Below are 27,037 nucleotides of genomic sequence, written 5' to 3'. Positions count from 1 at the left end.
CAAAAACCCCACGCGTTCATTGCATATTTCATTCTGCTCAAATATAGCTTAAGCATCACAAACCAAAGTTTTAGGTACTTCAGTCCGGAGCCACGCTGCCGCTACGGCCACAGGTTCGAATCCTGCCTCGGGCATGGATGTGTGTGATGTCCTCAGGTTAGTTAGGTTTAAGTAGTTCTAAGTCTATGGGTCTGATGACCTCAGATGTTAAGTCCCATAGTGCTTAGAGCCATTTGAACCAAAGTACCGGTTTGTCTGGCAGGAACTGCACCATCCGCACCTCCGTTTGCAGGTTGTTTGTCGCCGCATATCTGCTGTACTCGGGCTCGGCATTGAACTCCCCCGCTCCTCCATTGACCATTGTCAACTGCAGCTCTTCCATCTGTCTGTGCAACGCATCTCGGAGGTTTGCTAACTGCTGGTTAGTATGCATGCACATTATAACTTGACCCGATAATATTGCTTCGCCCTGCATGTCTGTTTGTGAATCTCTGATTGTTTGGGAGGTCATCACTTTGTAAGTACCCTTACTACTCCTATGACGTATCCAAAAAATTTTCACACGTCAGGATTGCAATAAAATTTATTGACAATCACAGGCATAACCAAGAAATAACAATAAAATGCAAGGAATAACGGAACTGCCAACTGGAACTGTCCCAGAGAATAAAAAACAACTTGCACCTATGCACACTTCACTCTGGCGGCGACTGCTCCCACTATGTCATAATTTAAACAACTATGTTTTTCTCCTTCATTAGAGCTGAATGTTTCTCTTAACATGTTATTTAATGAAAATTGCTTCATCAACTTAAGTTCTTGTACACACATGGTACGGGTGTCAGCTCTGTTCTGTTATTTTCAAATCTAAATAATTTTTCTGTTTCCAACAATCAACACCGCTTGTGGAAGAAAACCCAGTATTAAAAGAAAATCCAAGTCGCCATGGAACATGTGCAGTTTAGCACTTCCGATGAAAACAGATGCCAACTTTGTCAAACTTTTCTTCTCGAGAAATCTTGACGTGACGTGACGGTCAGTTGAAGGTGTGGGTGAAAGCCACCATTGGAAATGCATTGTAGAATGTTTAGATGTATCGTGAAGGCCTGTGTGAATGAGTCTTTACAGGCGTCTAAAGCTAGCGAAATGAGGGATGCTCAACTACCGGACCTACCGATAGATGGCTCTAGCGCGTGCCGGCAAGAGATTATATCATTGAGTGTCCGTCATATCTGAATTTGGCAAAAAAACGAAGTGTCAAAACACGGATGAAAATGTGTTTCGTTCTGCGCCCTCATAAGTATTTTATATTGGATGTTCTAGATATCTACACATCAACATAATTAAGTGTTTCTAATCTAGCGAGAAAAAACAGTGACAGTTCCTAAATTCGAGTGTGTTTTGAAAGTTTGACAAGCTGACCTACTCAGGGATATTCCTCTTCCAGAGATACGATTTTTGAGATTCATTTTTACAATATTTACAAAGCATCACACACTGAACTCTTGTACGTACTCATTCTGTGAATTATACCATGCAACAATTTTTTTAAAATAAAAACTCGTTATTTCTTTTCGTCAACCACCTTGGTTGTTATCGACGACGCAAGTAACATCTGTGGTTGGAAACAAACATGGCATCGACAGCGGTGGAAGAACCTGTAACATGGGGAGATGGAGAGGTAATTTGTACAACTGATGTACCTATCACGCTACGTAACTTTTTTTTCACTATGCTAATTACGCATGTGCCTGATTAAGTTGCATCTTGCAGAATCTTTTTATTCAGAAACAACAGTTTCAAAGTTTGGCCATGTCAACGATGACTTGTTCAAAATTGAATACTGTAGTTATAGGTTAAGAAACAGTATCTTGCAATTTTCGAATTCTCGGCTTAATTACAGTTTCAGTTACAGGTTAACAAGTGTCATCTGTATGTAAGTGCGTGTTTTCTGTTTACAATTGTAGGAAGGCTTGGGGGAGGAGGTCCTCCGAATGTCAACAGATGAACTCGTTAGTAGGACGAGGCTTTTGGATAATGAAATAAAAATAATGAAGAGTGAAGTGATGAGGATATCTCATGAACTTCAAGCACAAAACGAAAAAATTAAAGAAAATACTGAGAAAATAAAAGTTAACAAAACACTTCCCTACCTTGTATCAAATGTTATAGAGGTAAGTTCACAGCCGTCAAACAACTTTTTCTATATCGTCTTGATTTGGGTTGACTCGTTCATACTAGCTGTATTTTAGTTCTTAGCCAACACGAGATTTAGTTTCGTAAGCAAACAAATGTGATTAAAGGAAGGACGCAATGTAGTGCATGGAGAGTAACTTGCAGATAGTGTTGCAAGTGATGTGCGGTGTGTTGATTTGACAAGTTCCGAAGGTTTGCTACACGAGGAACGTTTTATTTTTGTTGCAGTGGTCTCAGAAGCTATTAACATTGCACAAGTGCTAACACTTCAAAACTCTTATAGTACAACAGTGCACAATTCAAACATAAAATGCCTTTAATTTCGTGACTTCGCAATATCTTAGAGTTACTAACATCGAAATAGTAACATTTAACATGTTGATTTACATGAATAATCGTCAAATGATTTTGGGTAGTAGTAATAACATGTCTGGGTAATATGTCATTTTGAAATACTGAATTACTAATAGCGAGTAGGAAACACCTGAAGTCAAATCTTTCCCAGACTGACTTCAGCTGAGAATCAGTTTGAAGAAAACCAGAACACATAACGAAAGTAACAAGTGTACAGAGCCATTTGGCATGAAATATCAAAACTGTTAAATCATTCACATCAAGACTAATGAACGTGTGAGTTACCCAACCCTGCTCATTTCTTGCTAACAGTATTTAACATGCCTTTGGCAGCAATTGCTTAAGAACAGTTTTCAATGATTTATGATATAAGGTCTCTCTCTCTCTCTCTCTCTCTCTCTCTCTCTCTCTCTCTCTCTCTCTGTGTGTGTGTGTGTGTGTGTGTGTGTGTGTGTGTGTGTGTGTTGCCTAATTGTGATGGACAACTTTTTTTTTTATATTTAAAAGCAGTTGTCATTGGGTTTAATAAAGGGAGTAGCTTATATTACTACTTGTTTAGCTACATTAGTCAGGCTTAAACAAAGCATGAAGTGCATATTCCCCTGAATATTAATTTTTTTTCTTGCAGCTGTTAGATGTTGATCCTCAGGATCAGGGGGAAGAAGATGGGGCAGTCGTTGACCTTGATTCACAGAGGAAAGGAAAATGTGCTGTAATAAAAACATCAACAAGACAGGTATGGTCATATTATAATGAATAGTCATTTACTGGTGCCGTAAAGGAAAAGCAAATCCTGATAAATGTTAACAATATACCAAATATACAATCATCTTACTGTTCCCAATTTTAGTGATGGGATTTTTTAAAGTAATTAGCTGTCTTGACCTGATAGCTCAGGCACATAGGCTATGCTTCTACTCCTAGGCCTCGGGCTATGCTGCAGATCTGTGGCACCACAAACAAGATTCACTCTAACCAGCCCGTATGCAGCAGTCATCTTCTTACTGTTAATTTTCTTTTGTACAATCTTGCATATATTTAGTAGTAAATGGCTGCTGACTACATATAGAGTGTGTGTTGCCACTGTGCATTGTTAACTCCGTTGCCCTCATAACAGCTTCTGGCAGTCCTACAGTGTTTAGGGCTTGTAATATATTTTGTTTTTAAAGAGATATGGTGTGTGTACGGGCCTTTAAAAGTTTTATTGGAAAAGGAAAAGATTTGGTAGATACCAAAAATCCAATACTGGTTGTTGGCTTTCACCCCCCCCCCCCTTCCCCTCCCCGCCTGAGGTCAACAGCAGGGTGGATACTGTATTTTGCCAGCCTCAGTGTCACACATTCAAGATGCAAAAACATGAAAACAATCCCATTATACAAAATTTAATCAAAAGAATTTGAAGGAGAACATGAAACTTACGGAGCAGCTATATGAGTTGGAGGTTTTGGGTGCTGACAAACAAAATAAACAGCATTCCTAATATAAAATACATACTCGAAAAGAAAAAAGTAGGGAAAAATCCACAAAGCCTCCATACACCCTAAAAGCAGTAAAAATTTAGGTTGAAGGCATCACATGACCTATAGCTCGAACGAAGTCCCCAGTAACACAGTATACAATGCGCTGTAAAAACTGGTACAGAAAAGTTCATGTATGTAGCTAGAACGAACTTCATAACACCAAAACCCAAGAAGTCGCTGCACTATTATCACAAATCTAACTAACTTAAAATAGCTAGAACAAAGTCCATGACACTGGAAACCAAAACTCACTGATTGTACTGTTATCAAAAACCCAAGTTGACTGAAATAGTTAGAACAAACTGCATGATCCCCACTAATCTTAATAATTAACTCCAACTAATAACACAACCTACAGATTCATAAAAAATTCAATGAACGCCAATTTCCGTACACAGCTAAAACAGTCATGTGCGTACTAATGTTCACCATGCATTGATGATAAAAATGAGTGTGCGCCCCCCCCCCCCCCCCACACACACACACACACCAGTCCAGTCTGTCTCTAACAACACTCAAAAACAACACTGAAACATTGTCATTCAACACAACCAGATACTACAAAATGCCCCCTTCATACAAAGGCATCTTAGAGACATTGATATACAATGCTACAGGGTGTCACTACACAGTAAAGAATGTGATATGCTGCACAACCATAATGTCATGTTATAACAATCATATCACGAGTCAAAGCTGACATCCAGTATCACATGTTTCACTTGATCCAATATTTGTGCCATCTGTGGCAGAATACGAAAAAGAAAAATTTCAGAATTAATACCCTCATTCCTTTCACAGAATGCTCTTTTATGCAAGTACTGTCAGCAGCATTAACTGGTTGTCAATGTTTTGAGTATTGGATACTTTGCTAGGTGACTGGACTAAAACCTGTTTTGACAGTTAGATACCTCATCTTGTACCTATAGTAAAGTAGTTTTTGTTGATTGAATGTTTCCTTTATTCATGAAACTGGGGTATGTATTGTGGCTGTGCAGATGAGGAAAGTTGATGTAGCTTTTTTGCTGTGGTCATAAAGTTCATTTGATAATTTGAAGCATAGAGTGATAACATTGAAGGATGTTGATTTGGTTAACAGTGTTACCTGGTTGAGTTATTGTTGCTTTGGAAAATGACCAACATTTTATCAACTTTGATCTCTGTTGTTATCTGGAACAACTTTTGTTAGAGGCAAAATGTTAGCTGATGCTTCCTGTGATGCTGTATTTGAGTTGGTGTATGTTGGTTCCTGACATATCTATGGGGCTGCGCAAGAAAGTTTTGCAGGCCTACCTGAGCCAATAACGGAATGCGATTTTGTAAACGTCGTGGTGGAAATGCCTCAGTGTTGTCACAGCTCTATTGATGGCCACGGTTTTTGCCTGCAGCACTGGCTGCGGATCCGGGGGTTAGAATAGGTCCAAGGTATTCCTGCCTGTCTTAAGAGGCAACTAAAAGGAGTCTCATACTTTCTGGATGTATGAGTTCAGGTCTCATTCTATGATTTGACCTGCCACTTTCAAAATTGTACAAAAGTGCGGGCCATATGGGGAAGGATGCATTACATGGTGCATGAGTTAACCATAGTGCCCTTAGATTCGATCTCCTGCCTCTCGTCATGGCTTTGAATCGCCACCTGTGATTCAACTATATGGATGAGGACATATTCCTGGGTGTATCATCTTCTTCCATTGTCTCCTGTCTTCATTCGCCCCCACGACAATATTGGATTTCTGTTCCCAATATCCAGCACGGTAGCCAGTCCGTTGTGGTGGGGCTGTGATGTACCCATTTGGTGGTAGCCCCCAGACAACATAGGATTGCTCTGCTGATGCCTGAGCTGTAAACTCCCCATGTATGCCAAGGAGTAGATTCCTGTCTTCCTGGGGCATCAGGGCACCCAGAAACGGCCATCATGCCAGTTGGCCTTTGCTGTGGCTGGGGCACCTGTGGACAGAGCCCCTGATCAGAGTGGGTGGCATCAGGGCAGACGACCCTCAATGAAGCGCACTAAGTCATCTCTTGCTGGTGACCGTATGGCACCAGCAGTCTCTAAGAAGGGCAAGATTGAATAAAACGCCAACAGGTATGACCCTAAATGGTTTTCCTCCCTTGCTACACCATGGGAGGAACATAGGGCTACAGAACGGAGAGACCCATATTCACCTTGGTTTTTAGTCTGTAGCAGAACTGATGAGAACTCCTTCCTACGTATGAATCCTCAATTTTTCATTGAACACCTTGAGGATAAGTTTGAAGAAGTGACAGCGCTGTCCAAGATGCGAAATGGGTGCGGTCTTGATTCAGACAACATCACCAGCCCAGTCCTGAACGTTACTCACCTGTAATAAACTGGATGATATTCTTGTTTCCGTCACTCCCCATAAAAGCCTCAACATGGTGCAGGGGATCAGTTTCCATTGCAATCTCCTCTTGCAGTCTGACGACGAGCTCTGTGCCAACTTAGAATGGCAGGGTGTTCATTTCATCTGGTGCGTTTACAGGGGACCCAAAGACAACAGGGTTGCTACTAGTGCCTTCATCTTGGCCTTTGAGGGTGATTTATTGCCTGAAAAGGTCAGGGTGATGGTTTACCACTGTGATATTAAACCATACGTCCCTCCCCCTTGCGGTGCTTTAAGTGATGGAAGTTCGGGCACATGTCTTCCTCCTGCACTTCCAGCACCACATGTTGAGACTGAGGATGTTCACTGCACCCAGATACTCCATGTGTGCGTCCTCCAACTTGCATCAACTGTGGAGAGCAGCACTCCCCATGCTCACAGACTGCCCAGTACTCCAAAAGGAGCGGAAAATTGTGGAGTACACGACCTTGGACTGGTTGACTTATACAGAGGCTAAACATAAATTTGAAACAATACACCCCATTCGATTGACGTCGACAAATGCTGCAGCTATGTTACAAGTGCCAGTGGTTCCTCACTTTGTGCCATGAACAATGGGCCCTCTGGGCCACCACAATACATCCGCCCCTTTGGTGGTAGGGGGTAAGTCTTCCTCCGTTGCTCCCAGAGCACCTACTTTGGGAGCAAGGCTCCCCTAAACGTAGGGGACATCGGTCCCCTCCACCCTGCTGGAGAAGCAACAGCCTTCTCTGGCTCCTCTTGTGCGGAAGGGGTCCCTTTGGGCCCTCTCTACAAAGGTCTCCACTAATGCCACGGTGGACACTTGACAGTGGCTCAAGGAGCCAAAAACTGCTGGACGAAGAGCTTCACGGTCTTCCTCTGTGCCTGAAGCTGCTTTGGAGAAATCTTCCCAACAAGCTCCTAAAGAGAAGCGAGAGAGCAAGCCAATTAAGAAGTAGTTTGCTAAGAAACAGGACCCTCTGGTGGCCCCAACACCACCACTCCCTATCAGTTCTGCATCTGAGGATGCGGTGGAGATATTATTGTTCCCTGAGGACCTGGATCTCACTGATGCCTCATCCACCATAAAAACGGCTACAAATACTCATTCGGTGGCAGCAGGTGACCCTGAGTCATAACCTGCCTCCTTGCGCGCTTCATGCCTTCCCAGCATCACGATAACTTCATCCTCCAGTGGAATTGCGGTGGATTTTTCCACCACTTGGATGAGCTACAGCAACTCTTAAGCTTTACGCCTGCTTTCTGCATTGCCCTTCAGGAAACCTGGTTTCCTGGAAATGCGGACCCCTGCCCTCCACAGCTATAGGGGACATTACAAGAATTGTAGCGAATATAATAGTGTCAGATGGATTTTGCATTTGTCATGGACTGCGCCTTCAAACCCCTCTTGAAACTGTGGCTTTCAGGATAAGAACGATGCAGGAAATAACTGTTTGCAATGTATATCTTCCTCCAGATGGTGCAGTACCCCTGAACCTATTGGCTGCAATGATTGATCAACTCCCTAAACCTTTCCTACTTCTGGGAGGTTTTAATGCTCATACCCCTTGTGGGATGGCACCCTGCTTACTGACTGAGGCAGAGATGTCAAAAATTTACTGTCACAACTTGACCTGCTTCTTCAATACAGGTGCCCCCACACGTTTCAGTGTGGCCCATAGCACATATTCGGCCATTGATCTCTGTTTGCAGTCCTCGCCTTCTCCCATCAATCCACTGGAGAGCACATGACAACCTGTGTGGTAGCGACCACTTCCCCATTTTCCTGTCACTGCCCTGGCGTCAGGCCCAGGGACACCTGCCCAGATGGGCTTTAACCAAGGCAGACTGGGATGCTTTCACCTCAGCTATCACCGTTGAACCTCCCCCACATGGTAACATTGATGTGGTGGTTGAGCAGGTAACTACAACAATCGTTGCTGCAATGGAAAACGCTATCCCTCACTCTTTAGGGTGCCCCTGGTGAAAGACAGTCCCTTGGTGGTCACGCTGAGGCTATTAAGGAGCATGGGCGAGCTCTCCAGCGGCATAAGTGGCACCCTTCCCTGGAACACCTCGTAGCCTTTAAATGGCTCTGTGCTTGCATTTGCCAGCTTATCAAAAGATGGAAACAGGAGTGTTGGGAGGGAGAGATAAGTCTCGACCACTGAGTGTCATACGTCACCTTCCCAAGTCTGGGCAAAGACCAAATGAGTTTTTGGGTACCAGACCCCAATAGGTGTAACCAGTGTTAATTGTAAGTGGCATGTTATCTACTGACACAAACGCGATTGCCGAGCACTTTGCTGATCACTATGCTCGCGCTGCTGTGTCAGAGAATTACCCTGCGCCCACTTTTCGCACTCTCAAATAGCGGATGGAAGGGAAAGTCCTCTCGTTCACTACACACCACAGTGAACCCTATAACGCGCCATTCCAGAGTGGGAGCTCCTCAGTGCACTTGGTCATTGTCCTGACACAGCTCACAGCTCCTAGACCCAATCAGATCCACAGTCAGTTGATTAAACATCTCTTGTCTGACTAAAAAGTGACATCTCCTCATAATCTTCAACCAAATCTGATGTGATGTCGTCTTTCCATCGCACTGGTGGAAGAGCACCATCATACCTGTGCTCAAACCCAGCAAAAACTCGCTTGATGTGGATAGCTATTGGCCCATCAGCCTCAACGACATTCTCTGTAAGCTGCTGGAATGTCTGGTGTGTGAGCAGTTGTGTTGGGTCCTGGAGCCACGTGGCCTACTGGCTCCGTGCCAGGACGGTTTCCGCCTAGGTCTCTGTCTTGTGTACCTCGAGCCTGCCATCCAAACAGCCTTTTCCAGATGCCAACACATTGTTGCCATCTTTTTTGATGTACGAAAAGCTTATGACACTATCTGGTGACATCATATCCTTGCGTCACATTATACGAGTGGGGCCGTCCGCCTCACCCTCTCTGTATGCAGACGACTTCTGCATTTCATACTACTCCACCAGTACTGTTGTTGCTGAGCGGCACCTACAGGGAGCCATCCACAAGGTGCAGTCATGGGCTCTAGCCCATGGCTTCCAGTTCTCGGCTGCACAGTCGTGTGTTATGCACTTCTGTCGGCATCATACCGTTCATCCGGAACCAGAACTTTACCTTACTGGCGATACCCTCACTGTAGAGGAGACATATCCATTTTTAGGACTGGTTTTCGATGCCTGATTGACTTGGCTTCCTCACCTCCATCAGTTTAAGCGAAAGTGCTGGCAGCACCTCAATGCCCTCCGCTGCCTGAGCAACACCAACTGGGCTGCAGATCGGTCTATGCTGCTGCAGCCCTTGTTCAATTCCGTCTTGACTATGGGAGTCTGGTTTATGGTTCTGCGACGCCCTCAGCATTGTGTTTACTCGACCCAGTGCACCACTGTGGCGTTTGACTAGCGATGGAAGCTTTTAGGATGAGTCTGGTGACCAGCCTCCTAGCAGAGGCTAGAGTCCCTCCATTGCAGATCAGGCGTGCTCAACTGCTCACCAGTTACGTTGCATAGTTCATAGTTCTCCTGCGCATTTGAATTACGGTTTCCTTTCCCCACCCCCGGCAGTTAACCTCCTACATCGGCGGCCCAGGTCAGGGCTTACAATTGCAGTTCGCATCTGATCCCTTCTATCTTGCCTTTACCACCTATATTCTAAGTCCATTTGTGTGCACCTGCATGGTGTACACCTAGGCCGCAGCTTCGCCTGGACCTTTCACATGGCCTAAAGGACTCATTTCACCCTGCGGCTCTCTGCTGTCACTTCCTCTCGATTCTTGACATGTACCGAGGCCATGAAGTGGTTCACACAGACGGCTCGGATGGCTGATGGTCATGTCAGTTTTGTGTTGCCCATGGAGGACATATTGAAGAGCATTCCTTGCCAGATGGCTGAAGTGTCACTGCTGAGCTGGTGGCTACATCTCGTGCTCTTGAGGACATCCGTTTATGCCCAGGGGAGTCGTTTCTTCTGTATACTGACTCCTTGAGCAGCCTACAAGCTATTGACCATTGCTACCTTCATCATCCTGTGGTAGTGAACATCCAGGAGACTGGTCCTAGGCCCTGGAATGGTCCGGTCGTTCAGTGGTGTTTGTGTGGACCCCAGGACACATCGGAATCCCAGGCAATGAACTTGCTGACAGGCTGGCCAAACAGGCTACACGGAAACCGCTTATGGAGATCAGCATTCCAATAACTGACCTGTGTTGAGTTCATTTTTACGACGCCAGGATTTAGTCTTTGGGAGACGGATTGACATAGTCTTGGTATGAAAAACAAAATGCATGCCGTTAAGGAGACTATGAATGTGTGGCGGTCCTCCATGTGGGCCTCTTGCAGGGACTCTGTGCTTCAATGCTGGCAGCTCCACATTGGCCACACTTGGGCGATTGACAGCTACCTGCTGCAATGTGAAGAGCTGGCTCAGTGTCGATGCGGTGCCTGGTTGACAGTGGCCCATATTCTGGTGCACTGTCCCATTTTGACTGCCCTGAAACGAAATCTTTGGTTACCGCACTCGTTGCCACTAATTTCATCTGACAATGCCTCATTGGCTGATGTAGTTTTGCATTTTATTTGTGAAGGTGGGTTTTATCATTTGATCCAAGTTTTAGCGCATGTCCTTTGTCCCTCTTGTGTCCTCCACCCTAGTACTTTTAGGGTGGAGGTTTTAATGTGTTGCAGAGTGGCTGACTTCTCCTTTTTATTCTCATGGTCAGCCAACCATGGTAATATGTTTCGTTGTTTTAATCTCTTCTACCTGTTTTTTGCCTTTCTGTGCTTTTCTTCTCCCCTTTTGTCCGTTTAAGTGTTTGTTGACCCCCGTCGTTCTTGCTGTTTTTCGTTTCTCTTTGTTTTGTGTTGTCAGTCTCGCTTGTTTTATTCTCACACTTGTGGCATTGTTTTATTCGGAACAAGGGACCAATGACCTAGCAGTTTGGTCACTTCTCTCCTCTTTTAATCCAACCTTTTTGCCTACAGTTGTTAGTGCTTTGCAGCTGAAAGCTGATAAGTGCTCCAAGCTGTGAGGGACCTTCTTATGTGGTGCCAACTACAGGCGTCCTTTCTTGTTGATTATGCCTAAGAGGTGGCAGAGCGTAGACACTCTGTGGTGTCCTTTATGCCTCGTATGTTGAATATAACCCAGTCCACTGCTGTGTATGAAAGGGGCATGACCAGCAAAATTTAAGCTCCTGACTCGCTTCTAAAATTCCCTGGACTCGCATTTGGGAGGACAAAGGTAGAAACCCTTGTCCTCCCATCCTATTTAGTTTTTCAGTGATTTCCCTAATTACTTAAGGCAAATGCTGGGATGGTTCCTTTGAAAGGGCTTGACCGCTTTCCTTCTCCATCCTTCCCTAACCCGAGCTGGTGCTCAATCTCCAATGACCTCATTGTCGACAGGATGTTAAACTCATAATCTCCTCCTCCTTCTCCTTCCTGTGGGGACGTGTTCCTCTTCCTCTCAGATTTGGTCTAAGCCCTGTAGCCTTTTGCCAGTGACAGTTAACTGTCTAGGGTTTTATCCTACAGGGTCCTTGCAAAATGCCTCATGACACAGTTTGCAGCAACATTGGTGTCCTCTTCCTATCTTACTACCTTTCTTTGGCAGACACGACATGTTCAAGAAACCTCCCTCTGTTTCAACCCCCACCAAGCTGTAGCCTATAATGAACCCTTATCTGAATATCCTTCCACTACATCCTTCCCCAAGATTTGTCCTAGTGTAGTATCACTACCCTCCAATCCTTCTGAATTCTTCAAATTAAATGCCTGCGTGACCTCAGTTGCCAAAACTTCAGCTGTAAATGTAAGACAAACTCTGTATTAATCTATTACACAACATAAAAATGTTGACCTCAGCAGCAAAAGCTGAATCTGTGAATGTAAGACAATCCTTTATAGTCTTACAATGGTTTGTTGCGCAGACTAAGATTGTGGTCAGAGTGGGTCATTAGACATGTAACTTAAACTGTTACTTCAGAAGTGTAACTATTTTTAACAAACTGCCATAGATTGCCAACAGCCTTTTCTACATTAAAATGTTGCACATCCTGAGGATGTTAGGTGTAGGACATGAAAACTTGCCTCTGAGACAAGACTAGCCATTGTTCTCTCATTCAACAATTGAAATACGCTGTTAACACATACCCTGACATTCCAGTCACACCCCACAGCAAATTATGCCAACATTACTACAGAAATAACACTTTGCTTTATTCTTAACTTTGATCTGTTTTCCCTGACTTTCATACAGTAGTTATGTCGAGCATAAACTTTTTATTTATATAACACGTATTAGTGGAGATTCCTGTAGAGGTAAGGAACATGGATTGATTTTGCTTCAGAATTGTTGTCAAAAGTGGTATTTAATATTTTATTTGAATATGAAATCTGATTTTGGTTCAGAATTGTTGTCAAATTGGTATTTATTATTTTATCTGAATGTGGAATCTTGTTTGTGGTGGGAGACTGATACGTGGCATAGCCTGAGGGCTATGTTAGGTTGGAAGATGATAGTCTTATTTTCCATGAGCAAAGTGAATGGTGTAAAGAAGCTTCAAGATGAGAATTTTTAGGATTGTGTCAGTTAAAGATTATTATCGGTCAGCCATGTGTTAATTTTCTGTGTATTTGGCTATTCATCACTGCAAGCACATTTTATTTGTTCTTGTATGGATAATAATTTGAGATTGTTGTTACTAATATTTTCTTTTATCTCACAATAAAAAGAAAATCTCATTAATATGAGGTTACCAGCATATAACTGGCTTCTGTTCAGCCATTTTCATCCCTTTGATCACTTGTGGCAGGATTTAAAAAGAATAAAATCACCAAAAGACAAATTTATGAAGCAACATCTTAATTTTACATGCATTTAATAACATTAGTGGGTCCATCGGCGTACCTGTGCCAACTCTCTCTCTCTCTCTCTCTCTCTCTCTCTCTCTCTCTCTCTCTCTCTCTCTCTCTCTCATTTACACTTGTTCACATAGGCACATATTTGACTAACTCATCACAATTCTTGATGTATTTCAGACCTATTTCCTGCCTGTTATTGGACTAGTTGATGCAGAACGTCTAAAACCTGGTGACTTGGTTGGTGTAAATAAGGACTCTTACCTAATTCTTGAGACACTGCCTGCAGAATATGATGCCAGAGTTAAAGCTATGGAAGTTGATGAAAGACCTACAGAACAGTACTCTGATATAGGAGGACTTGACAAACAGATTCAAGAGGTTAGTCAGTCTGTCTTATGAAATACTGTATATCTGCTTTCAGGTCACTGCCATTATTTTTTGGTGCCCCCACATCTCAATATCGTGTTGCTAACACTATCAATTTTGTGTGTTTTAATACTTGCAGTTAATTGAAGCGGTGGTACTGCCAATGACTCACAAGGAAAGGTTTGAGAACCTTGGGATACAGCCTCCGAAAGGCGTTCTGTTATATGGTCCACCTGGAACAGGTGACAACTTATTAGTTTTTAAAAGACATAATGTAGCTTCACCTAAGCTTTCATTCGCTATATTTAGTGTATTTACAGTAGTGACATACTGGGTAAAATGAAAAGAAATTTTTTCAAGTTGGTACCAATTTAACTGTGAAATGCTAGAGTGAATAAAGAATGTTCAGTCCCCTTCTAAAACCAAAGTAAAATAACAGCCAAGAAAAAAAAGTTAATTGTTAAAAAAATAAAGCAGTAATATTGTTTAACACATCCCAACTGCAGTAAACCTGTTATATAACTGCAAATGTTTGGAAGCATTTGAACATAGATATCTAAAATTAAGGTGAGTAGTTCTTACTGCCTGTAGTGTCCAGGAAGTTGCACATGCAAAATGAACACCTCAGAGAAATTAACCAACTGTGGCTGGTCTTGACTTCAGAAAGTTGGAAGTCCTAAGACAGGGCTACTAAGCATTTCCAGTATGTGTTCCCTTTGCTAAGTATTGTGAGGTCTAATGACACTATCAATCATCATGGAAAGAGTGGCTCTGGTGTAGTACATGGATTACAAGGATTGTAGAAAACACTTAAGAAAGAAAACTACAAAGCATGAGGCAAACTGTATCCAAAGAAAATGCAGGGATGTGGAGGCAGAACATACTGTAGCAACCAGCTGCTGGACTCTTGCCACACCTGTGGGTGCTGCTGAGGCAGGGGAAACTGTGGGGGTCTCCAGACTACTTGTAAGTTTATACATTTGTGTGGAAGTAGTTCCGTTAGTGCACTTATTGCCTGATACATGTAACTGATGCAACTTTGTGTTAAAAAGATCATCGGTGTATAGGTTGGGCCATGATTTCCTTGATGTGCGAACTATCACTCAAAAACTGGACTAATTCTGTACGAGTCAATGTATGGACATTTTGCAACCTGCCACTTTACTGCTGCTGTTGTCAATTTATAGAATTATTTAGAAAGAAAGATTAACAAACATAACAGCTGCTGTCCTGAATGGCTGAGCCAGTTTGATTGCATTGACATAATTTCATGCGTATACTCAGTAGGTTTCACACTTTTCTGTAATTCTGCTACAAATTGTTGAGTAAGAAGTCTTGGAAGCTCAAGATGAAAAAATTGCTCAACAACTAACCTCCCGCCATTTTTGTGTGTGTGTGTGTGTGGGGGGGGGGGGGGGGGGAATAATTATACTTTGTCATTATTTTAAAATTCATAATTTATCAAAGAACTAAACTGAATATGAAAAATAAGTCTTGGAACTTCGTCATTTTTTAGTATACTGTCAAACGGGGTGATTTCGGACGGTTTTGTCGTTATTTTGATTGTAACTTTCATATATATTGTTAGATTAAATTGATTGTTATGGAAGTGGTAGGGTATATGTGTAACGAATAAAATATCACAGAACTAGAAAGTGGATGTGTAGGTATATTTATCTGAGGCAGTTAAATAAAGTGTCTGAAGTCACCCCATGAGTTGGGGTGATTTCGGAAATGTGTTTCTTAAATCTTTGTCCGAAGTGACAGTATACGAGGGTGAATTCGGACAGTTACTGCCTCTTTTTAAAATTCTACATGCTTTTCATTTGATTCTGGTGACATTCTACACATTTTAAGGGAGCCCTTTGTTACGAATAAGTGATATGGAATGATATTTTGTTGTTGTCGTCTTCCGTCCTGAGACTGGTTTGGTGCAGCTCTCCATGCTACTCTATCCTGTGCAAGCTTCATCATCTCCCAGTACCTACTGCTACCTACATCCTTCTGAATCTGTTTAGTGTATTCATCTCTTGGTCTTCCTCTACGATTTTTACCCTCCACGCTGCCCTCCAATACTAAATTGTTGATTCCTTGATGCCTCAGAACATGTCCTACCAACCGATCCCTTCTTTTTGTCAAGTTGTGCCACAAACTTCTATTCTCCCCAATCCTATTCAATACCTCCTCATTAGTTATATGATCTACCCATCTAATCTTCAGCATTCTTCTGTAGCACCACATTTCAAAAGCTTCTATTCTATTCTTGTCCAAACTATTTATCGTCCATGTTTCACTTCCATACATGGCTACACTCCATACAAATACTTTCAGAAACGACTTCCTGACACTTAAATCTATACTCTAAGTTAACAAATTTCTCTTCTTCAGAAACGCTTCCCTTGCCACTGCCAGTCTACATTTTATATCCTCTCCACTTTGACCATCATCAGTTATTTTGTCCCCAAATAGCAAAACTCCTTTACTACTTTAAGTGTCTTATTTCATAATCTAATTCCCTCAGCATCACCTTTGTTAATTCGACTACATTCCATTATCCTCGTTTTACTTTTGTTGATGTTCATATTATACCCTCCTTTCAAGACACTATCCATTCCGTTCAACTGCTCTTCCAAGTCCTTTGCCGTCTCTGACAGAATTACAATGTCATCGGCAAACCTCAAAGTTTTTATTTCTTCTCCATGGATTTTAATACCTACTCTGAATTTTTCTTTTGTTTCCTTCACTGCTTGCTCAATATACAGGTTGAATAACATCGGGGATAGGGTACAACCCTGTTTCACTCCCTTCCCAACCACTGCTTCCCTTTCATGTCCCTCAACTCTTATAACTGCCATCTGCTCTCTGTACAAATTGTAAATAACCTTTCGCTCCCTGTATTTTACCCCTGCCACCTTCTGAATTGGAAAGAGTGTGTTCCAGTCAACATTGTCAAAAGCTTTCTCGAAGTGTACAAATGCTAGAAACGTAGGTTTGCCTTTCCTTAATCTAGCTTCTAAGATAAGTCGTAGGGTCAGTATTGCCTCACGTGTTCCAATATTTCTACGGAATCCAGACTGATTTTTCCCGAGGTCGGCTTCTACCAGTTTTTCCATTCGTCTGTAAAGAATTCGTTTTAGTATTTTGCATCCGTGACTTATTAAACTGATAGTTCAGTAATTTTCACATCTGTCAGCACCTGCTTTCTTTGGGATTGGAATTATTATATTCTTCTTGAAGTCTGTGGGTATTTCGCCTGTCTCATACATCTTGCTCACCAGATGGTAGAGTTTTGTCGGGACTGGCTCTCCCAAGGCCGCCAGTAGTTCTAATGGAATGTTGTCTACTCCGGGGCTTTGTTTCGTCTCACGTCTTTCAGTGCTCTGTCAAACTCTTCACGCAGTATCGTATCTTCCATTTCATCTTCATCTACATTTTCTTCCATTTCCGTAATATTGTCCTCAAGTACATCGCCCTTGTATAGACCCTCTATATACTCCTTCCACCTTTCTGCTTTCCCTTCTTTGCTTGGAGCTGGGTTTCCATCTGAGCTCTTGATATTCATACAAGTGGTTCTCTTTTCTCCAAAGGTCTCTTTAATTTTCCTGTACGCAGTATCTATCTTACCACTAGTGAGATAAGCCTCTACATCCTTACATTTGTCCTCTAGCCATGCATGCTTAGCCATTTTGCACTTCCTGTCGATCTCATTTTTGAGATGTTTGTATTCCATTTTGCCTGCTTCATTTACTGTATTTTTATATTTTCTTCTTTCATCAATTAAATTCAGTATTTCTTCTGTCACCCAAGGATTTCTACTAGCCCTCGTCTTTTTACCTACTAGATACTCTGCTGCCTTCACTACTTCATCTCTCAAAGCTACCCATTCTTCTTCTGCTGTATTTCTTTCCCCCATTCCTGTCAGTTTTTCCGTTATGCTTTCCCTGAAACTCTGTACAACCTCTGGTTCTTTCAGTTTATCCAGGTCCCATCTCTTTAAATTCCCACCTTTTTGCAGTTTCTTCAGTTTTAATCTACAGTTCATAATCAATAGATTGTAGTCAGTCCACATCTGCCCCTGGAAATGTCTTACAATTAAAAACCTGGTTCCTAAATCTCTGTCTTACAATTATATAATCTATCTGAAACCTGTCAGTATCTCCAGGCTTCTTCCATGTATACAACCTTCTTTTATGATTCTTTAACCAAGTGTTAGCTATGATTGAGTTGTGCTAAATTCTATCAGGCGGCTTTCTCTTTCACTTCTTAGCCCCAATCCATATTCACCTACTACGTTTCTTTCTCTCCCTTTTCCTACTACTGAATTCCAGTCACCCATGACTATTAAATTTTCGTCGCCCTTCACTATCTGAATAATTTCTTTTATTTCATCATACATTTCTTCAATTTCTTCGTCATCTGCAGAGCTAGTTGGCATGTAAACTTGTACTGATGTAGTAGGCAAGGGTTTCGTGTCTATCTTGGCCAAAATAATGTGTTCACTATGCTGTTTGTAGAGTCTTACCCGCACTTCTATTTTTTTATTCATTATTAAACCGACTCCTGCATTACCCCTATTTGATATTCTATTTAAAACCCTGTATTCGCCTGACCAAAAGTCTTGTTCCTCCTGCCAGCGAACTTCATTAATTCCTACTGTATCTAACTTAACCTATCCATTTCCCTTTTAAAATTTTCTAACCTACCTGCTCGATTAAGGGATCTGATATTCCATGCTCCGATCCGTAGAATGCCAGTATTCTTTCTCCTGATAACTACGCCCTCCTGAGTAGTCACTGCCCGGAGATCCAAATGGGGGACTATTTTACCTCCGGAATATTTTACCCAAGAGGACGCCATCATCATTTAACCATACAGTAAAGCTGCATGTGCTCAGGAAAAATTACGGCTGTAGTTTCCCCTTGCTTTCAGCTGTTTGCAGTACCAGCACAGCAAGGCCATTTTGGCTAGTGTTACAAGGCCAGAACATCAATCATCCAGACTGTTGCCCCTGCAACTACTGAAAAGGCTGCTGCCCCTCTTCAGGAACCACACATTTGTCTGGCCTCTCAACAGATACCCCTCCGTTGTGGTTGCACCTACGGTACGGCCATCTGTATCGTTGAGGCATGCAAGCCTCCCCACCAACGCAAGGCCCATGGTTCTTGGGGGGGGGGGGATGGATGGAATGATATAATGAATTTTATATATTACAGCTAAGTTTTTATTTTGCAAGAATTTAAATAAACAGTCTCTTTGTTCACTTCAGCACGAGCTCATATAATATTTTCGCTTAAGCGAACGGAAAGATCTGACTGTCGTTTGAGGAATAAAAGCAGCCATTCTTCTCCTGGCAAGATGATATGAAATTCCTTCTCTTTTTGGCTAGATTTATCAAGGTAGCCTTTAACTAAATATCTAATATCGAATTTAGTGAAGGTAAATCCCCAGTGTGAAGCCCTCAAGATACAGTGGTTCAACATTTCTTCTTCTTCTTCTTCTTCTTCTTCTTCTTCTTCTTCATTTCACACTGGCTGTACTCCCTTTTTTTTCCCCGAATGTGCTTCCTGCACTTTATTTTATAGGGTTCATTTAGGTATACCATACAAATTGCGTGCTTTTCTGTACGATAATTTACCACTGTGAATATCACGAACAGCTTTATCTAATAGTTCCGGGTCATAATTACACTGTACTGTAGCACCTTTCCTGCTCTTATACATTCTTGGCATTGTCCGAAATCACCCCACACAGTACACAGTTTTACAAAAACCGTCGTTATTTTATAACCTTGCACGAGAAACTCGACAAACTTGTACAGACATTGTCTTAATGCTGTTAGCTACTGAGCGCGTCAACAATTACAGTTACAATAGCTTCCCGCTCGTCGCAACAATAGAAAGTTTCCACTTTACGATAATGCATGGATTTTTAACACTGAGACTGTTCATCAATTATTCACCTAGGGAAACAATTGATGCAAAATAAAAGTTGTATAAAGCGATAAATCCAATCTTGCGCTTAAAATAACTGGCACATGGACGTTAAAATAAGTAACTCTTTGTTTCTATGCAGTAGCAAAGAGCAAATAAGCCATACTGTCTGAAGTTGCCCCAGTGTCCAAAATCACCCTGTTTGACGGTATGTTACTCCTGAAGAGGCATCAATTACATGTATGTCAGTAACACTTTAAAAACAGCATAAATGGGCTGTTTCCTAGGTTCACTATTCTTTTAAGTCGCCAGTCTCTCAAAAGCATTAAGCTGTTTTATAACCCTCCTGTTAATATTTTCTGTCATTGTAATATTATAAAAATTGATAATCAGTTGTATTAGTTGTAAATTTTGAAGGATAGAGTCAATCAATTCCCTCTTCTTAGTTGTTATAAAGTAACACAGTATCATGAAAAGGAATTCAGTTCCTGGTATGCTTATTTTCTGTTACCACTATACTTGTGCAGAAGCTTGAAAATAATGGAAGTGAAATAGTTTGGATTTTTGCAGAGCAGAGCAACAGTAAGTTGTAATTATTAGTAATCTTTCACATTTCAGCTAATTGTTATCAAAAGCAAATTATCAAACATATGATTATGCTAAAATAACACTGTTGTTGGCAGGGGCTGGCTGATTCTGCCAGCTAGTGTGCAGAATGCCACATTTTATATTTTATGAATAAAATAGTCTAGTTTGAAGGTGGCTTAATTCCGCCAAAACTGCTGATTACAATTAGATAAAAACAAGATGGCTGCTCTCTGTTGCAGTAAAATGCTGCCTTTCTGCTTATGCATTTGATAGTTGGAAGTGTGCATCAAACTAAAATAAAGTGCATAACTGTTGCTGTTGTTTCTGTTGTTTGTGGAGAGGATAGATGTACTTCAGTTACATCACACAGTCAATATGTCAACAAAATATTAACAATATTTACTGGGTGTTTAGTGCATAAAATTTCTGCATTTTGTGCTAAAAAATGGAATGACTGTCATGGAGAGAGAGAGGGAGAGAGAGAGAGAGAGAGAGAGAGAGAGAGAGAGAGAGACTAGTAATCTATCAAAATGAGGCCTATGCCAAAAGTAAGCAACTGTTCATGTAATGTAAAATTTGATTCTGGCCAAGTTTGAAAGACATTATTAAAGGAATTGGTAAAAAGTGCAGTTAACGGTGTTGGTGGGTTTTGCTTTGCATGCTGCAGTTTGTAACTGTTTGCAGAGCGAATGATAGGAAATGAATATGACAGATCATTAGTTGAATGATTAGACAACCATCTCAAAAACTGGGGCATCCTGAAACAGTCCCACAAAGTTGTTGAAATGATGATTGCCTATGGCTATAGCCTGATATGTAACACAGCCCAGTTCTCCTCCCATAACATTTATTGGCTTCACCAACTCATAACTAACGATAACATTGGAATTTGGAACAATATATAGAGAAATCCTGTCATATTCCGGAAATGTGCAATACAAGAAGCAAATACGAAAACCAGTAACCGAGCTTCTAATTCATCTAGCCAGATCAGCAGTTGTCATTATTGTGCTTGACTCATATTGTACACCAAAACTAGTCATTAGATGCAGCAATTCTCATTGGCTACTGTGTACTATCACCTGATTGGCTACTACCAATGGAAATGAATCGCCAAGAGCAGCATGCAGTGGAAGATCTGCCAACACCATAGGTGCACTTTTCCCTCAGGTTTAGCAGGTTTAGTGGTAGGGCTACCTGTGCTATATAAAATCTATTTATCCTGATGGAAGAGATAGCTCTGAAATAAATTTGTGTTAATCATTTTTTTTTTTCTTAGCAGTGTGTGGCTTGAAGAACCTGAGTATCACATTTTTCATTGCAAACAATGTGTTGAGGTGTGATTGGCTGCTTAATTTCAATCCATCATAATAACTATCACAAATAACTTATTGATAGCCTGTTTGGAATGAATCTATGATGTGGGACCATAAGGTGAATAGAATCTTTTTTTTAACTGAACAATTTCCTCAAAATAACATGAAGACCACATTGTCTAGAAAACATCCAAACCCAGACAAGAGTTTTAATGGTGCTTGCCGAAAATTTCGTATCTGGCAATGAATATTGCTGTGCTTCAGATGCTCTTTTTTCCCCCATTGAGTCATAGCATATGGTATGCTTTATCAGCATTTGGTTCTCCACTGTCTTTCCAAAGAGACCAATGTCTGTGCAAATAACGACACAGTTACTGTGTTGTAGAAATTTTATGGACATTTTTCTGTTAGGTGTAGCACAGAGCAGACATGTTTCCTGCTATGCTCACCCATTGTAATGTGAATGACAGAGCTGTGCTTACAAAGTGTGCAGCATTAGGGAACACATGGAGATTGGGAATCACCTGCCGTTGGATGACAGCTGGCCCTTTGTACATATGACAGACAATGGAAAGTCCAGGGTGGAATAATAACAATATTATGAAAAGGATAGATTGCTACTCACCTTAGAGAGGAGACGCTGAGTCACAGACAGGCACAAGGGAAAAAGACTGTTACACATTTTAGCTTTTTCTGGAGTAGAGAACACTCAAACATTCACACAAGCACAGCTCACATTCACATGGCCATTGGCTCAGATCACTGTGGCTGAACTGATTTCTAACCATGCCTGACGGGAGTAACACTCCATCATGGGTGGGGGTAAGGAGGTGGCATGGGGTGGGGAGAGGGAGTCACAGGTTATGTGGCAGAAGGTTGAGTGCTGCTTGTGGGAGTGTGCAGGAATGTGGTTGGGACAGGGTAGGGGGGTAGGGGGCTGCTAGGTGCAATCATGAGGTTTGGGTAGGCAGAGGTTGGGGGGGGGGGGGGGGTGGAGGGAAGAGTGTAGAAAAGGACAGAAACAGGAGAAGGAAAAGGAGTAGTGGGTGCATTGCTGGAATAGAGCGCTGTGTTGTGCTGGAGTGGAAGCAGTGAAGGGAGATTGGTAAGTGGAGGACAGGGACTAGTGAATGTTGAGGCCAGGGGGTTATGGGAATGTAGTTTATGCTGTGTGGAGATTTCCCACCTCCAAAATTCAGGAAAGCTGGTGTTTGTAGGAAGAATCCTGATGGCACAGATTGTGAAGCAGTCACTGAAGTGAGCAGCATGTTCAGCAGCTGGGAGGTCCAGTCGCTGCCCAACAGCAACAAACAACAGTCAGTTATTTAAACAGTGTATAATAGACTATCAGCTACTCATTTATATGTTGTGTTTATATCCTACTAGGTAAGACACTGTTGGCACGAGCTTGTGCTGCACAGACAAAATCAACATTCTTGAAGCTTGCTGGACCACAGCTTGTACAGATGTTCATTGGAGATGGTGCTAAACTTGTACGTGATGCATTTGCCCTTGCCAAAGAGAAGGCACCAGCAATAATATTTATTGATGAATTGGATGCTATTGGCACAAAAAGATTTGATTCAGAAAAGGCTGGTGATAGAGAAGTACAAAGAACTATGCTGGAATTGTTGAACCAGCTTGATGGATTCAGTTCTACTGCAGACATTAAGGTAATTATAAATAATGTAGCTATGCTTGTGTGAGTAGCAATTTATGAATTAAATGTTGCTGAAACACTGCAACATTAAAATGACTGTCACTTGCTTCCCTAGTGGCACATTTCAGAGGAAGATGGATACCTACTAGAAATTTTTCAGAAGATAGTTGTATCTGGTACTTCAACTTATCATAGTTTCAAACTTTCTTCCTCCCCTCCCCTCTCCTCCTCCTTCCCCTGTGTTTTTATCTGTGTCAGATCTATTAAACTAGTTCCACATTTGCCAACTGGTAAATGTTATTTTATCTTAATACAGTTGTTGATAGCAATTAATGATTGATTTTCCTTGTGTCATTCTTCTTTATCCTTGAATAGTCCTGTTTCCTTGTACAATTTCTTCTCTTTTGCCAGATAAAGAAATTAATATGAAAGGTGCTGTTTGTGCCATACCTTTTATTTGACTGGTAGAGAGTGTGTTCAGAGTTCTTTGTTTGTTGCTTGTATTTCTGCTGATTACAGTATTTTCTGTGCACTTTGACACCACCATATTTTGTATGCTATACCTTTCTCATTTTGATGTATTCAGTGTCAAAATTAGAGTTAATAACACACTCGGAAATCATTACATTTCTTGTTAACTTACTTGGTTACTTACCTTTCAGATCTCAGAATTTGACAGGGAAAAATGATAGAACTCTCTCTCCTTGTGCATTTTTGTAGTCCATACAGCAACATTTTCTTTTAATATCTGCATAAGATTGCATGAAAATCATCATACCACTATGGAAACAATTATTTAACTTTAATGAAGCTCCACAATTGGAAGAAGACAATCTGAATTTCATGCAGTCTCAGAAGCTCTACTTTATGTAAACACACCATTAGGGAAGAAACAGGGAAAAAGTAGATTTGTTGACCCATGCTGTATGTTCCAAATTGTAGTGCATCCATCTTCTGTGCTCATTCCACCTAGGGAGCCCCCCTTACTTTGCTTTCACATAGTTTCAGGTTTGACAACAATATCTCGGGCATGAAAGTTTTGTTTAGACAGTTTTCAGCACATTGCTTGTGTTCACCCAGACAGTTACTAATGTGGCATTTCAATTTTGCTACAAAACTGTCTTCATATCTGCTCACTACTATTTAACAAATCTACAAATTAAGCACAACACATCATATCTAGTGAAATACTAATGACTTTAAAAGGTACTTATTGTATTTAATTTGTTAACCTATTACATTTGTAAGGTAGTGGACTGATCTGAAAGTGATTTTATAATAAATTTGAAACTAGTTATGCTAAATTTATGTATATATGTTTACCACTTTTAGGTTATTGCTGCTACCAATCGTGTAGACATTTTGGATCCTGCACTTCTGCGATCTGGTCGGTTAGATAGGAAAATAGAATTTCCACATCCAAATGAAGAAGCCAGGGCTCGAATTATGCAGATACACTCTCGTAAGATGAATGTCAGTAAAGATGTAAATTTTGAGGAGTTGTCACGCTCGACTGATGATTTCAATGGAGCACAGTGCAAAGCGGTTTGTGTTGAAGCTGTGAGTATAAAATCTGTTGTTACCTAGACTTTTATTCTAGTGAGATGCTTTTTTCCTCCAAAATATTGGTGTTTAAAGAAATGGAAGGGATTCAGAAGTATACAGAAATTGTGCTATTACACATGTGTTGTAAACAGTAATTCACACTGAAATTCTATCAGTAAGCTAAGTGCACAGTTAAGTTAAAGATAAATTTATTTGTGTATTCAAAAAATTTCTTACTTTTGTATGAAATAAATTATCCTAATTGTTCCTCCAGGGTAAAATTTATCACTGTTCTCACAGTAGTGACTTCAGGTACAGCTTCATTTACCAGAAATTTTTTCACTTATATGTTTTTTAAATTCAACATGACTTTTTTATTTTGGCAAGCAGCATTCCCTGTGTTAAATACACGTCATATCATTGTGGACTGCACAGTAAATTTCCAGAAAGACCACAGCTTGTCCAGTTTAATTTTTAATTAGAAGAATAAATTTTGGCTGCAGTTTACTGCTCACTCACAGCGGACAAGACACCTAGCCATAAAGGCAAAATAGATAACTGTCAAATCACAAAGTGAAAAGCAAACCCAATGACCACGGGCCAAAACCAAGAATAAGAACACCAAAAAGGAGACTAAAATCATTCTCATGTAAAAACTAACCTTAAATATTCTGGTTTATCCTGTACTATGATGTGTTTTGAAGGTTTAGTTCTTAGTTATTACATGAAAAGCATATCTGATTGATGGTTCAGTAAGTGAAGATTATAAAATATCTGTCAAGAAAAACCATTCACTGTGGAGATCCTTCAGTATTTATTTTAGTCACTGATCATGACAGTTAATAATGCAAATACTCCAGAAGTCCATAGTTTGTGCTGTTGTTGATAAATTTAAAATTGCTGCACCAAACAGACACAGAATGGTCCATTACCACAATATTGAAAATCTTTTTGGATGAGGGCTATATATCCCATAATCAGTCACAAATAAATAAACAGTTTGGTAGACTGAGATTGCATTACACAAGTGACTGGTTCAGTATTTATCTGGACTGGATTAGCATTTATCTGGAGTCTTTAACAGCATCAAAAGGTAGCCCATACTCATAATTTATAAGAAAATTGATGCTGTATTCTTGTGAAAGGGGTGTCTGCTACTCGATGTCTTCTCCAAATGTGTGCATTTATTCCACTTAATATTTACAGATATAGCAAATGGAATTTATTTGTACCCAGTTTTGAAGTTATAATTGAAATTCAGTGAGGTCATTTCTGCTTCATCTTAGTTTAAAATGTGCATAATTGGGGACCTATTCAACTTGCAAGAAAGAAGAGATTGTCAAATTAGCACCAGATGAGCTCAATTCAAAATATGATCCTTGATAACTGTGACAAATACTGGCAAAAAAGAAGATACAGGTACTAATCATAGTAAATTCAGTTGAATGCCTAGCAGTTTTTTCCATGAAATTTTGTGTAAATATTCTATTCGTCGGGAAAGTTTTAAATTGTGGACCCAGTTATTTGTATTTAAATAGTTCAGCTGGGAAAATCGAAACAGTACTGTTTCTTACATGTGCTTGAACAGGCTTAGATGACTACATTGGTTTAAAATACCTATACAGCAACGTAGTGTCCAAGATCTGAATAAAGCATTCAGTTGTTTCTGCACTTCTTTTAAATAAGATTTCCGTGCTCCTTGTTGATTCAAAATTTTGAAATATGTTTCGCATGTTTCCAAATTTAGGGAAAAGAACTGTTTCAAAAGGACATTTAAGAAAGCTACTTTGTCAGACTTCAATTTCTGTAACTGGAACATTTAAACTGAGCATTGAACATTGCTGGGTCGTGTTACTCATAGCCAAGTGTACTTGAAAATCCTGAATGCTGTTATTGTGATATCTCACTACAAATATTTTTTTCAGGGAATGATTGCATTGAGAAGGAATGCACTGACTGTCACTCACGAAGACTTCATGGATGCTATACTGGAAGTCCAAGCCAAGAAGAAAGCTAATCTTAATTACTATGCGTAAATGTTTTGTGTTTCACATTAATCTGAGACACTAATTTATGAACAGTTTACTGTGGTAAATAAATTATGTAATTCTGTAGTAGTATGAACTGTGGCAGCAGCAGCTGACTTTCATTCATCTACATACATTCAGAAATGTTCAGAAATATGATGCCTAAATTAAGGTTAACATTTTAGTAAAATTCCTTGTTTTGCTGTGATTCTCTCTCTTACAACTTATTTTCTCTCCTAAAAAGTTTTGATATTAAAGAACTGTGAGTTATGTTTTTTGAAA

The 27,037-nt window shown here is 40.8% G+C and overlaps 1 protein-coding gene across 1 annotated transcript; it reads left to right on the top strand.

Moving 5' to 3' along the window:
* Positions 1–1,485: 1,485 nt before the first annotated feature.
* On the top strand, positions 1,486–27,037 carry LOC124615807 (26S proteasome regulatory subunit 6A-B). Its single transcript, XM_047143947.1, has 8 exons — positions 1,486–1,681; positions 1,968–2,174; positions 3,179–3,286; positions 13,501–13,701; positions 13,829–13,931; positions 22,910–23,196; positions 24,516–24,743; positions 26,654–27,037. The coding sequence occupies exons 1-8, from the start codon at positions 1,634–1,636 to the stop codon at positions 26,762–26,764; spliced, it is 1,293 nt and encodes a 430-aa protein (XP_046999903.1). The 5' UTR covers positions 1,486–1,633; the 3' UTR covers positions 26,765–27,037.

Source organism: Schistocerca americana, chromosome 5, assembly GCF_021461395.2.
Source record: "Schistocerca americana isolate TAMUIC-IGC-003095 chromosome 5, iqSchAmer2.1, whole genome shotgun sequence".
Taxonomy (NCBI): domain Eukaryota; kingdom Metazoa; phylum Arthropoda; class Insecta; order Orthoptera; family Acrididae; genus Schistocerca; species Schistocerca americana.
The sequence above is the reverse complement of the archived record's forward strand: the minus strand, read 5'-3'. Positions and strand labels throughout refer to the sequence as shown.

Excerpts from the sequence above, each read along its gene's own strand:
- LOC124615807 (XM_047143947.1), top strand. The coding sequence starts at position 1,634 with ATGGCATCGACAGCGGTGGAAGAACCTGTAACATGGGGAGATGGAGAG. Across the intron at positions 2,175-3,178 it reads TTGTATCAAATGTTATAGAG|CTGTTAGATGTTGATCCTCA; the intron begins GTAAGTTCACAG and ends TTTTTCTTGCAG. Across the intron at positions 13,702-13,828 it reads TTGACAAACAGATTCAAGAG|TTAATTGAAGCGGTGGTACT; the intron begins GTTAGTCAGTCT and ends TAATACTTGCAG.